The sequence below is a fragment of the Gopherus flavomarginatus genome, chromosome 1 (assembly GCF_025201925.1).
Source record: "Gopherus flavomarginatus isolate rGopFla2 chromosome 1, rGopFla2.mat.asm, whole genome shotgun sequence".
Lineage (NCBI taxonomy): Eukaryota > Metazoa > Chordata > Testudines > Testudinidae > Gopherus > Gopherus flavomarginatus.
In genome coordinates this window covers 110,946,100-110,959,266 of record NC_066617.1, presented here as the reverse complement: position 1 = coordinate 110,959,266, position 13,167 = coordinate 110,946,100, and the positions used below count along the sequence as shown (strand labels likewise).

General features: G+C 46.1%; 1 protein-coding gene across 3 annotated transcripts in view; it reads right to left on the bottom strand.

Moving 5' to 3' along the window:
- The window catches only part of CREB3L2 (cAMP responsive element binding protein 3 like 2), a 129,058-nt gene that overhangs the window by 8,786 nt on the left and 107,105 nt on the right, over positions 1-13,167 (bottom strand). For all 3 annotated transcript variants that reach the window (XM_050918748.1, XM_050918751.1, XM_050918752.1), the window contains exons 9-11: positions 5,392-5,491; positions 2,790-2,916; positions 1,524-1,758 (exon numbers count right to left, since the gene is read on the bottom strand). In XM_050918748.1, the coding sequence (XP_050774705.1) occupies positions 1,524-1,758; positions 2,790-2,916; positions 5,392-5,491 (462 nt within the window). The remainder of the gene's footprint in view (positions 1-1,523; positions 1,759-2,789; positions 2,917-5,391; positions 5,492-13,167) is intronic.

Sequence of the window (13,167 nt, the reverse complement as noted above, 5' to 3'; positions counted from 1 at the left end):
ACGCTGTGTGTGTGTGTATATATACACACATGCGTGCACATATACACACACACACACACACACACACACGTACGTGCACATCAGACACAAAGATGGATGTCTGACAGATATGGCAATTTCCCGCAAAATCTTTCTGAATTAAGTTAAACCTTACTGAATTAAGTTTCAGTATCTTAGGAGCTCACTGTACCAAAAATGCAAATGTTTGTGTGTTATTGTGGGATAGTATGCAAGCTGTCTAGGAGATAAGACTAACATAAATGCTGGGAAGTCTTATGAGCTTCCAAGGACTCTTTTAAACAATGATCTAAGACAAGAATGGACTGTTAGTCAAGTAGGGTTCCTAGGACATACTTCGATGGAGGTGGGGGGGAAAAATGCAAATACCAACCTCCAGACCTGATCTTTTGAAGCTTCACCCTGGGAAGGGGACTTTGGTTTACAAATTGTCTATTCCCAGGATCAAAATGCCCAAATGGCATAAACGAGTAACTCTCAGGTCCATGAGAGCAAAAGGAATTATGAACTTGTTAGCCACAGGAAAACCCCTGGATGGGGTTTGAAGGACTGTTCACTCACTCTTCTTGGAGTTGGGATGACCTCTGGTAAGCTTATTAGGATGAATATAGGTTCTTTTATTGTTTTTAATATGTTTTCTCCACCATGCTTGTACCTTAAGAATAAATGCGCTTGCTTAGAAAGAACTGTGCGGTAACTTAACTGTGGTAATTACGCTGTTCACCATCTGAGGAGAAAAGTTAAAGCAGGCCTGCTTAGGCAGTCTGACTTTGCCAGGGAATTCACAGTGCATGTACAGAACTGTGCAGCCTGGAAATACACTAGTCAGGAGGGAGAGAGGCATGGTTCTTCACCCAAGAGAGGGGAGTCAGAAGCCTAAGGATGGATGCCCTTGGTGAACCAGCAAGGGGGGAAGATAGGTGCAGATGCCCTGAACCATGACAGGGTGGATTACACAAAGTCTTGTGTCAGTGTCATCCCTGAAACATTTTATAGGGAGCTCTTATTAATACAGGCACAGTAACAGTCTTAAATGACATCTATACTGCTATTGTTGTTTGAGAAGACTACCATCCTCTAACTAATACAGTATAAGTCAAAGGGACCCACACCAGGCTCAGCAGGAACCCCATAACTACCGGTTTTCCAAGCATATGGTCTTGGATAGGAAACATAGCCCAGTGGATCGGACATAGGATTGGGAGTCAGGAGACTAAGGTTTTAATTTTGCCTCCACTACTGACTTGCAGTGTGATTTGGGGCAAGTCACTTTACTTCTCCTTGCCTCAGTTTCCCTTCCCATTCTTAGTCTTGTCTATCTCAGCTGTAAGCACATCAGGACAGGGACTGTCTCTCGCTAGGTGTTCATACAATGCCTAGCACAATGGGGCCCTGATCTAGATTGGGGGCCTCCGTGCACAACAGTAATACAAATAATTATCCAGGAAACATGCAACAAGGAATTTCATATAACTCATGCCTAGGCCTGCTTCCTCTGCACTCACCTGTGCGGCTGCAGCCCCAGCACCACTGATTTCTCTAGCCTTGTTTCATTGGCTATTGTGAAATGTGTGACTTTGTCCTGCTGTCCCCCCGGCACAGATTCCAGAGATAGTGCTGTGTGTTTGGAGGCATCCATGCGCCTATCCCAGACATCACTGCGATCTACAAAGGAGATTGAACTGTACTGCTCCTCCAGTTGGCGGGGCTCTTCGTAAATTAGCAGACTTCTTGACCGTACTGTGTACAAATAGGGGAGGCAGAAACTACATGAGAAACACAGTGAGCCCAGAAATAAGGGTACTGGACACGTGGGGAATTGAAAGTGGACAAATATAAACACAGTAAATCTAACTGCACAGGATTTTGCTACCCGTGGAGATTAACTAGAAATTTTGGAGCTAGGGAAAGATGCTGCGCTGACAGTCCGCCATGTATGCCCACAGCAAGTGCAATATGAGCACTGGTCATGCAAGGGTCCTTCCCCACTAGTCCAGCCACTGTGCCAGAACTGGAGGGATGACTTCTGGGGTAAACACTCAGATATCATGGTGACAGGCTCTATTTTAACGTAATAGTTATTGGAGACAGCTAGCATCTACTTCCATCCTGGTGCCCCATTCAATCCTTGGCCTCTGACACCGACAACAGAAAGGCAAATTGATATCAGTTTTGTTGGAGGTTTTTTGGCAATGTGAATACTTGGCCACTTGGAAGTGAACTGAAGCCAAGCTCACCTGGAATCTTTTGGGAGCTATGAGTCTGATGCCTGCAGCTGACACACAGAAGGCTGACTGGAACTATCAAGTAGGTTGGGGAGAAACAGACTCCATCCCTTCATGATGCGTTTCAACAACAGCATGGGTAACTCAGCCATTGAACTTTTTCAACTCACTCAATACACTTGCATTTCTATAATGCAAAAACACCAACACCTCAAAACCACTAGAGGTCAGGATTTATTATTGTTTTGGATGTGGCCCTGGTGAGTGGGAGCCCATGGTTCTCATCCTCAAAGAGGTGGGGGGAAAAGGAACATTTCCTGGATGTCAGCAATGCCCTTTTCCAGGTTGTGCAAGAAGATATGTTGAGAGGCTCCAAAGGAGAATTCCCATCCTGCCCTCAGCCAGAAAAATGACAACCACAATGTGGGGAACACAGCTACTGGGAAGGGAAGAGTAGGCGGTATGCACTGGACTCACATAAAAATGCAAAGGGGATCTTGTGGGGGAGTGAGTCATCAGGCAAACCGCAGCACTGACTTAGCTTACCAATGGAGGCAGTGTATGACTCTGGTGTGGAATGCTGGCTGGGCAGCACCATCTTTGTGGCAGAAGGATAGGGCCCGTAACTCTGAGAGAAGCTGCCAAAAATGCCTGCGAAGCACAGCACCACCACCTGGACAAGGAAGAAAGCAAAAATAAAAGAGATCTCACTCTTTGGACACAAATACATGGGAATTAAGGTTAAAGCAATGGCAAGTCACACAACTGTTGTAATTTTAAAAAATATATATTGATTCCAGGCTACTTTTTGGTTAATATATATGATGCCCCTAATCAAAGGTGCATCGACAATAACAATTCAATATTTAAAAGGACAAATTTAAATGCAAGATTCTATTTTAAAGATCTGCAGCCATTTTATTCTGTTGAACTACTTTATTTGGAAGTTGGAAAGGCTAGAAGCCAGTGCTGGGTTTACAATGGCTCCAGTGGCTCTATGGAGCCGGACCATGCTCAGAAGGGGCCCCAGCCTGCTCCGCTTGCACTGTGCCCCGAGACCCCACTGGCTCCCCCTGCCCACCATTTGCTTCTCTTGGCCTGCCCACCAGCTGGCCAAGGGCTCCTCTCTGCCCCCTGGCCTGACCCTGGGGCACCTCTGACTCCCAGCAGTCTCTGCTTCCCACCACCTGTGGGGCCCCACCTGTTTCCCCAGAGCTGAGCTGCCTGGGACTGGTGCAGAAGCCTGGTCAGTCTCAGCCAGGTATGTAGGGGGGAGAAACAGTGTGGGGAGCTTTGCTGGGTCCCTCCAGGCAAGTGCGTCTGGAGGGAGCCTGGCCAAGGTAGGTCCTGGCCTGGCTGATCGCGCTACTCCCAAGGGGATGGAGCAATTCCCAGCTCTGGGACTGGCCCTGGCTGCACTGCTGGCTCAGCCCAGCACACATAGTCACCTCCCAGCAGGGCTGGTGGGTGTGGCCAGGAGGTAGGAAGGGGGGCGGGGAAGATGTGTGTATTGGAGCACTAGGGAGTGGGGGCTCTGTGGGGGGTGCTGGGCAGTTGTGGTGGGGCTGTAGGCAGGGGCGGTTTTGTGCAGGGCACTGTGCATTTGTGGGTCGGTCTGGGGGGGCACTGGGCATAGTGGGTCTGGGGGTCACTGGCCATAAGGAATCGCGGGGTGTTGGGCTGGGAGGGGATGAGGCTGTGTGGTGTGGCATGGGCCTGCCCCCAAGGGGAAGGGGCACGCTGGCAGCACAGAGCCGGACAGACCACTGTGAATCTGACAACTGCCAGTTTGTAAATAGTGCCCTCACATTGCGCGGAGCAGAGCCACCTCTGCCATGCCCACACTCCATGACCTCTGGCTGGCTCCTCGCTCCAGGGACTGACCTCCCCATGCCATGCTCCATTGCCTCCATGGGGGCCCACAAATATGTTTCGCACTGAGCCCACAAAAGGTTAATCTGTCCCTGCTAGAAGCACAATTTAACTGGACTAAATTCAGACATGCATTTAAAGATTCATGTTGCTTAACCTGTATCAGGCATTTCTAAGCTGGCTTTTGGATACAATCTTACTTAAAAGTGACAGATAAGCTATACTAGCCTGAAGGCTCAATGTCGAACTAGAAACCAGTTTCCATCCAGCTATAGCACCACCATAAAGGGAATCTGGTTGCTAAATTTAAAAGTAAAGCCTTTCTAACACAGTTCTTTTACCCTGAGTATTAAACAAGTAGATTTACCGCCTCTGGGTTATTTTTATTTTAATGAATTAATTTATTATTTGGATTGAAAAGAACCAAGCATCTAAAGGGCTCTCATTTCATAGCTCTGGATGCCCTCTGACATGCATTTAAATATGCAAGATTATAGCAGGTAACAAAAAATCAATCAATGTATCAGCACTTCTTCCCTCACCCCTGGACACTTCATCAAGAAACACCTTGAGACAGTTTACCTCCCGCAAACCACACACTGCCAGATGACAGTAATCCCCTCCTCACACCCCTTGTCAATGCGTGCTCAAAGAAATGGACTTTGTAGAGGGCCTGGAAAGTCCACAGTTTTGTGTTCTTGCAGCCCCAGGTCTGACATGAGTACATTCCAAAGGAAAGGGGTCTTCACAGAGAACACTCCACCAGCAGCTCCTCCCCCCTACTCCAGTTTTATACCAAGTGGGAATGACCCCAAGGATCATGATTGTGGCAGTATGTCTAGGAGAGAGAAGTGGTCTCTTAGAAAGGAAGATCGCACGCTATGATGGCCACAAATTATGCTTCTTTTCAGCAAGGTGGTATCTATCAGCAAAAGGCTCAGAAATCCCAAAAGTAATTCAGAACTTTAGGACACATTTCATTGTTAATTCTTGACGAGAGACGCTTCCCACCCTCTGGACTTTCAGACTAATGGGCTGAACAGAATGGGTAGAGTACCCTTCAGCAACAAAAATCCCCACATATCCCAGGCTGCCTTATTATTCATGACTTCCCAAAGCTTCCAGCTGCTAGCACAAAGCTGACCGCTGTTCCCACCTCTTTTTTCATCCCTGGACTACCATTATCCAATGGAGTTGGGAGACAGACATGAGCTGAGCCAGGGAACAGTGGTTTTAGCAACCGCTGCCTGTGGTCCCCAACTTTTGAGTCACTCACCATGAGACAGGTCCCTGTCTGCGTGCTGGCTGCTTTACAGGAACGGGACACTTTGCCAGCAACCATGGCTTGGAGTCTCTGTAACTGCTGCAGAAGAGTTCTGGAATGTCAAGAGTAACACAGCCATCAATATTAACCAGTAGATTTACATACTTCAGACCATATGATCATACAGCTTTTCACCTTGATCTCTGTGCCTTACAAACAGTAAATATTTACACGCAGGTTCATCTAGTTAAAATCCTCGCCTTGAAAGTCAGAGGCAAGGAATGGCTGCATTAATTTTCCAAAATATTGTGCACAATCACATTAGACCTTTCAAGGAGTACTTTGTTTTTCCACAACTGATGTCAGTTTCATTCTTCCCCAAACACTCCCACCAACTATTTTACTTCCTACTTTTGAGGCTCGTATTTGTTCATCTAGGAAGAAGCAGATTTTCAGAAGAATGGGAGCAGGATTACCATTTACATACATGCAGTTTAAACTGTTACATTCACAAATAACCAGCTGCACATCTGATCTGATTTTGTGCCATGATTGCAACAGGAATTTTGCCATTGACTAATAGGTGCAGGGTCAGGTCCACAATTACCCTAATCAATTGTGTAGAGGTGCACACACATCTCTGAAAATCTGGCCCTTAAAATAAACTGGAAAGCTTTTGTAAATAAAATGCCTTTAGATCTTAAAACCTGTAATATGTTCAAACTTATCTTCCCATACATTTGTTTTAAATAAAATATTTAAATGTTACTTCCTCCTAAGGTTACCTATTAAGTCTTCCATCCTCCAAGAGCTGCTGAAATCACAGGCTCCTATATGTTGCTATTATTACGATCATTCTTAAAGGTCCCAACCACAACAGAGGCCCTATTGCGCTGGACAAACATAAGAGTCCCAGCCAAGAACAGCACTTTCTACCCTCCTGGCTCTCTGCTTAGTGTAAAAGGTATGATCAACTGCTGCAGGGACAACAGTCCATGAATTTGAGTACTGGCCGTTTAAAAGTGAAGTCGGAACCGATCTCAAACTATAGTTAAGCGTCTATTTTTAAGCCTGCTCAAATCACATTCCATTACTGATTTGGATCTCTCCAAACTGTTCCCATTTTGTTCTGACAAATGCTTTTCAAAAGAGTTGGACTACACCAAATGCCCTACTTCAAACACACACAAAAACTGTTAGAGAAGCTGGGCCTGCTTTAGGAAATGCGGTGCCTGATTTGAATACCCGGTGGCAGTCCAGGTCTTCCAAGGCACTGAAGGACCCGCTCCCGAAATGCCGCTGAAGACCTGGAGCGAGTGAAGGACCCGCCACTGAAGTGCAGCCGAAGACCCAGACCACCGCCGGGTGAGTAAAAATTAAAAAGGTGCCTAAGTTAGATACTCTTCTTTAGGGCGTGGGGCCCTCTTAGGTGCGGGGCCCAATTCAGTGGAATCGAGAGAATCGACCTAAAGCCAGGCCCGTAGAGAAGTTTGTACCTGGATCCTAACTTTGCAGCTCAATCCCATTTCTACGTTTCATTTTGCCTATAAGAGAACTTGAGGCCTCGTGACAAATATACGTGGCAACCCTCAACAGCTTTAAAGGTTGTGATGTCAAAAATGATGGAGCAAGAGAGACAGAAAAGAATTATTTTAAAACCAAGTTATCACAAGCCAATTGTAGGACAGACCCAGAGGTGCCTTTGCAGCTCAATATACACTCACCTGTCTATTACTGACTTTTTAAATCAATGATCATTGTTAATTAAGGTAGAATGATTTCAAGGACTTCAGAAGTGGAGTCTGAAATTAGTACAAGGAATACTCCCAGTACAGATGTATCTGGGCCAGCAAATCCTTCCCAACTTTCACAAGGGTGTCTAATACACTGTTGAAAATATGGTTTGTTCCACATGTAGGTGTAAAATAAAAATTGGTTGTCCTCTTTCTGTTCCTTATCTACAGTAGGTGCAACTTTAGAGCCATTTCAATTTAGATGAAAGAGGCCACACCAACTACTCATTAATACTGTTACACACCATGTGTGCATCACACAAGCAGCTTTCCTTAAAAGGTAAATGCATACTGTGTCTGGCTATTCCCATCCTCTAAATCAGTGTACACATTCCATGGGAAGGTTTTTTGAACCTTGGCATATATAATCACTATAGTAACAGATGACCAAATCCTCCCTGGGTACCAAGACAGAGTAGCTGGGCTTGGTGCACCAGGGTTCCAGAGGAGTTTCAGAACGAAATTTTCCTTCCAGCTCTGGGCCTGCTACTGCAGTCCTGAGATAGCAACAGAAGCTTTGCAATAGCAACAGCTCTTGCTGCTCTGGGGGATTTGGGGGAGGAGGTAGAGATGGATGTTGAGAAGGAAATGGCAGGTGGATCTGCATAGTGGCAAATCCACTACAATTTCTCCTCCTCTCTGTCCAGCCCAAGCCTTGCTGTGCAGAGAGCCCCCAAAGACCTGGACTTCAAGATGCTATGCTCCTCAAATATGTCTTGTCTCCCCCACCCCCCAAGCAGTGTAACTATAGTGGTTCCACTATATCTTGGGCCCTTCATGGCCAAGGTTGTGGAAAGTAAGATATGGTCCAAGTTATTTACCAACTACACAAGGTGTGGGTACTTCGTACTGAAAGTAAACAAGTACTTATAAGTTCCACCACATACCACCACCACAAATATTCAAACATCTCTAAACTGGACCTCATTTACACTGGTGAAAATCAGGAGTAGCCTTTTTGAAGTTAATGAAGTGACTCCCTATTTACCCTGGCGTGAGTAGAGAATCAGGGCCACTGTCTCTTTCAATACAGTAAAGGATTCAATGTTGGGAGTTAAAATACTCATGATGCATTTTCAAGCTAAGAACTAGGAACTGAGGCAAGAGAAGACTGGAATTCATTTGTTTGGAGGCAACATGGCTATCCCTCTTGCCCCCACAAAACACACTCTTCCGTACTTCTTTTCTATAGTTCAGTCCAAAACACTGGAAGAGATAGCTGAAGGTCAAAAATGCTTCCTCTCCCACAGAAAAGTTGCCTTCAGTATTACCACCATTGGGGTGAGATGTGCTAATGAAAAGAGAAAGAACAACTTTAAGAACAGGGCATTTTATACCAAGAGGCCTCTGCTGAACATCTGGAGGAAGGTCAAGAATGCTTTTAGTGAAACATATTGCCTATGGCTGAATTTTAACACGAGAAAATGAAATCTTAAGGCAATGTAGATAAGGGAGTTGCATCCTGGGATTAATCTCACTCTGTCTGACACATTTCCTGATGATATTCAATTAGAGGGTCACCTCCTGGTAGGAGGTGTGAATGTGCTTTCACGCTTTCCCTGACAATCGAAGTGCCTCATAGGAAAGCTGTAAAGTAACTGAGGGATTCCCTCTCCTTTCTAGTCTTGCTGGAAAATCCACTCCAGCGTGTGATGTCTAATTTGTGTTTTCTTATAGGTAAGTTACTTTTCAAAAAGCGTTCCTTGAGCAACTGAGAATGGGTGCAACCCAAGGCTTCATCACCACCCTCCCCTGAACAAGACTTGCTGTAGGGCATGAATATGAAATCTGGGTCATTGCAGGATCTTCCTGCCTGGCAGGCTTTTGGAATCTCGCCTTCACATTCAAAAGCTAGCACTGCTCATAGAGTGCTATATACTTTCAACAAAACAAACTGCTTGCTGCATGCAAGTTTTTTCAAAGAATTTCTCCCTTTTTTGACAAAACAAACCGATTTTTTCCATTTTCATTTTTTGAAAACTTGTGGTCCTCCACTATTCTCCATTTCCACACACACACACTTTCTCCCATCGGAAGGGAAAAAACCAAAAGTGACTCTTTACAGTTTTTCATCAATAACCAGAAAGTTTCCACCAAAAGGAAATTGAAAATGTCTGTGGAAAAATTTAGGTCAAGAAGCCATTTTTTCACCAACACCACCCCCTCACCAAAAAAAAAAAAAAAAGCTTCAGTGCAAAAACATTGATCTGCTCTGTTAAAAACAAGTTGTTGTTCTAGAGCTCTCAAGCTGTGTCAGTTTTAGAGAGATTTCAAAGAAGAAAGAAAGATATTTTAAATGTCTCATTGAAAAACATAGCCAAGTCCTTCGTCACCCACAGGACATACTGTAAAATAAGTTTATAAATCTCAGTTGAAGGAATTACCATGCAGCTCAATAAGACTTGGCAACTCTACTGCTGTTTCAGCTCTTGCAATGCCCCATATCTCTACATTCACCGGACACTGCACCATGGAAGTTTCACCATTGACCTCAGTGGGAGAAGAAGCAAGGGCCTCAATGTACTATTCTTAGCATCCAATAAAGAGCAACCAGATTTAAATTTTATAAAACCACTACCTTCCAAAAGTGATCTCAGGTTGGAAAGCAGCACAGCTTGCTTTCTGTTGTTGTTGTTTCCCCCGGCAATCCTATCATTCCTGATCCATGTACAAGCAAGAAATTGTGACAACCAGTCTGTGTACTGTCACCATTTTCTTGTTCAGTTTGCACACACAGCACAAAAGTAATCCATACATAGGGTGACCAGACAGCAAGTGTGAAAAATTGGAACAGGGAGTGTGTGGGGGGGGTAACAGGAGCCTATATAAGAAAAAAAACCCAAAATCAGGACATCTGGTCACCCTATCCATACAACTGGTGAGGTACATTTTAAATAGGATCCAATTTCTATTACTAAACTGGGAAAATAAATCAGTAATATATATGTCCTATTTCTTCTCTCATCTAATACAGATAAATCCTATTTTTTCAATACTTTCTTTAAACCCAAATATCTATGTCCTCCAGTCTGACTGCATGCTGTTGTGGAGGAGGCAGCATGGTCTATGGCAGAGGTCGGTGTGCCGAGTCTTCATCTATTCATTCTAATTTAAGGTTTTGTGTGCCAGTAATACATTTTAACGTTTTTAGAAGGCCTCTTTCTATAAGTCTATATTATATAACTAAACTATTGTTGTATGTAAAGTAAACAAGGTTTTCAAAATGTTTAAGAAGCTTAATTTAAAAATTAAATTAAAATGCTGATCTTATGCCACCAGCCTGCTCAGCTCGCTGCCAGCCTGAGGTTCTGTTCACCTAGCAGGCTGAGCAGGGCCTGTGGCTGGGACCCCAGACCGGGGGGGAGGGGGGCGGAAGGGGGGAGATTCAGGCGTCAGGGCTGAGGGCTGGGTGTGTGAGGGGGTTCAGGCATCAGGGCAGAGGGCAGTAGGGGTGGGGGGGGTTCAGGGCAGAAGGCTGGGTGTGTGGGGGTGCAGGGGTCAGGGCAGAGGGCAGTAGGGGCGTGGGGGGGGGTTCAGGGGTCAGGGCAGAGGGCTAGGGGTGTGCAGGGCAAAGGGCTGGGGTGCTCGACTTGTAGGGGTGCTCCCAACCCCCTGCTCTGAGCAGCTCAGGGCCGGGGGCTGGAAGGGATATGCCCTGTTCCACCCCCTTCCCCAAGGCCCCGTCCCTTCCTCTCTCGGCCTCCACTACGGAGCTGCATGCACACTGCTGCTCTTCCCCCTTGCCCTTGCTAGGGCCATTAGCTGATTGGCGCAGGGAGGGAGAGGGGCAGGGGCAGGGGCAGGAAAGCACCATGCTGTGGGAAGAAGAGGGGGGAGGGGAAAGCTTGGCTGCTGCAAGGGAAGCGTTTGTCTCCTGCCCCCGCAGGCAAGAGTGGTGGGCAGGGGGCTGAGGGCTGGGACTGCGGCAGCGTGCCACTCAAAATCAGCTTGCATGCTGTGTTTGGCACGCATGCCATAGGTTGCCAACCCCTGGTCTATGGGATTCTATTCCCAGCTCAGTCACTGGCCTCCTTTATGACTTTAAGCTGGTCACTTCTCCCACACCATCCTTATGCCTGTTTCCTCTCCCATCCTTTGTCTGTCTTGTCTATTGAAGCTCTTTGGTGCTAGGACTGTCTCTTACTTTGTACTGTGCCTAACCCAATGGAATCCTGCTCTCCCTTGACATCCATAACTCTGTGCTGTCCTGGTTCTCATTCTACCTCTCCAATTCCTCCTTCAGCATGTCTTTCCTAGGATCCTTCATCAGCTTTCTGAGGGAGCTCCATAAGGCTCTGTCCTTCATCCCCTTCTCTTCTCCCTCTAAACCTTATCTCTGTGTAATCTCATCCATAAATACAAGTTAGACTACCATGTCTATGCTGACCACTTGCAGATCTACCTCTCTTCCACAAATTAGGGATGTAAAAACTGTTTAACTATTAAAATTATATAATTTATCTCGTTAACTGATCAAAGGGAAAGGTGACCCAGATATTTAGTTTGTTCCAATGTGGCTTCTGCAGACACTCCATGCCACCCCAGCAGCAGCTTCCCTTCCCTGTGCACCGTCCACCTCCGCAGCCAAACCCCTTCCAGTGGCACAGGGGGGAAGCCTAGGGACTACTATACACTGCCCCCCATGGGGCCCCCAGCCCCTGCCCACCCACTCCGGCCTAAATGCGCTCCCCCTGCCTGGCTGGCCATCCCCCGCGAAGTCCCCGGGGCTGGGGTTGGCCAGCAGGGCCTGGCGTGGCTTGGGGAGAAGAATTGGTTAGAGACCCATGCACAGTGGGTTACCAGCTAGGGTGGGTTAATGGTAAGGCTAATAAACAGTTAACTGGTAAGTATTTTACATCCCTACCACAGACCTGCCTCCTTCTGTCCAAAATAAAATCTTAGCCTGTGTCTCAAACATCTCCTTGGGGATGTCTAACTGCCAGCTCAAGCTAAGCATGGTTAATATAGAGCTCCGAATCTTCCCCCACAACCTCCTTTTTCAATCATCGTGGATAACACCACCATCCTGCCTGTCGCTCAGACCTATAACCTGGGTGTCATCTGACCTTGACCTCTCTCTAGTCCTTTACATCCATGTTATGTCTAAATCTTGCCTATTCTTTCTCTGTAACATCTCTAATATACAGCCTTTCCTATCCATCCACATAGCTAAAAGTCTTGTCCAAGCTCTTATCATCTCATGCCTCAATTCCTGTATCTTTCTCTCTAGCCTTGACAAACACAATCATGCCTTGCTCAGATCTAGTCACAAAGATGGTTTCCCTAGTCTGCCGCTTTGACCAATACCACTCCCCACTTTGAATTCCTCCACTGGCTCCTGCTTTTCTATTACATCAAACATAAGCTCCTTCACTCTCAACTTTCTGATGCTCTTAATTCCTTCTTACACCTTCCTGGCCTATCCCCACTCTACCTATCATCTCTCTTTTGCTACTGAGCTGTCAATGCTGGCCTCCATTTGACCCTGGAGGGTCATTTTCAAACAAGTATTTTTCTCCTGTGTTGCCCTATGCACTTGAGCATTTCTCCCTGTAAACATCTGCAAAGCTGCCTCATTATCCACCTTCAGATTCCTCCTCAAAACTCACCTTCACCAGGACGCCTACAAAAAAACTGAACAGTTAGGCTGCTGACGTCTTGAGATCACTGCCTACCATGCAGATCAGTACCGTCTCACTTGTACTTCCCCATCTGTCTGTATCCATCTGTTGTCTCTGATCTTAAACTTCGACTGTAAACAATTTGGGGCTGTGACCATCATTTTGTTCTGTGTCTGTACACCTAGCCCCAGAAGGTTCTGGCCCATGATAGAAGCTTCTAGATGCTACAGCAATACAAATAAATCTCTGTGCCTCAGTTTCCTGGAATAATAATACCATCTCCCCTCACAGAGGTGAGGTGTAATTAGTGTTCTGAAGGACTCTGATACTACAGTGAGGGCACCGTAGAAACACCCATGAGGAAATTAGTAGTC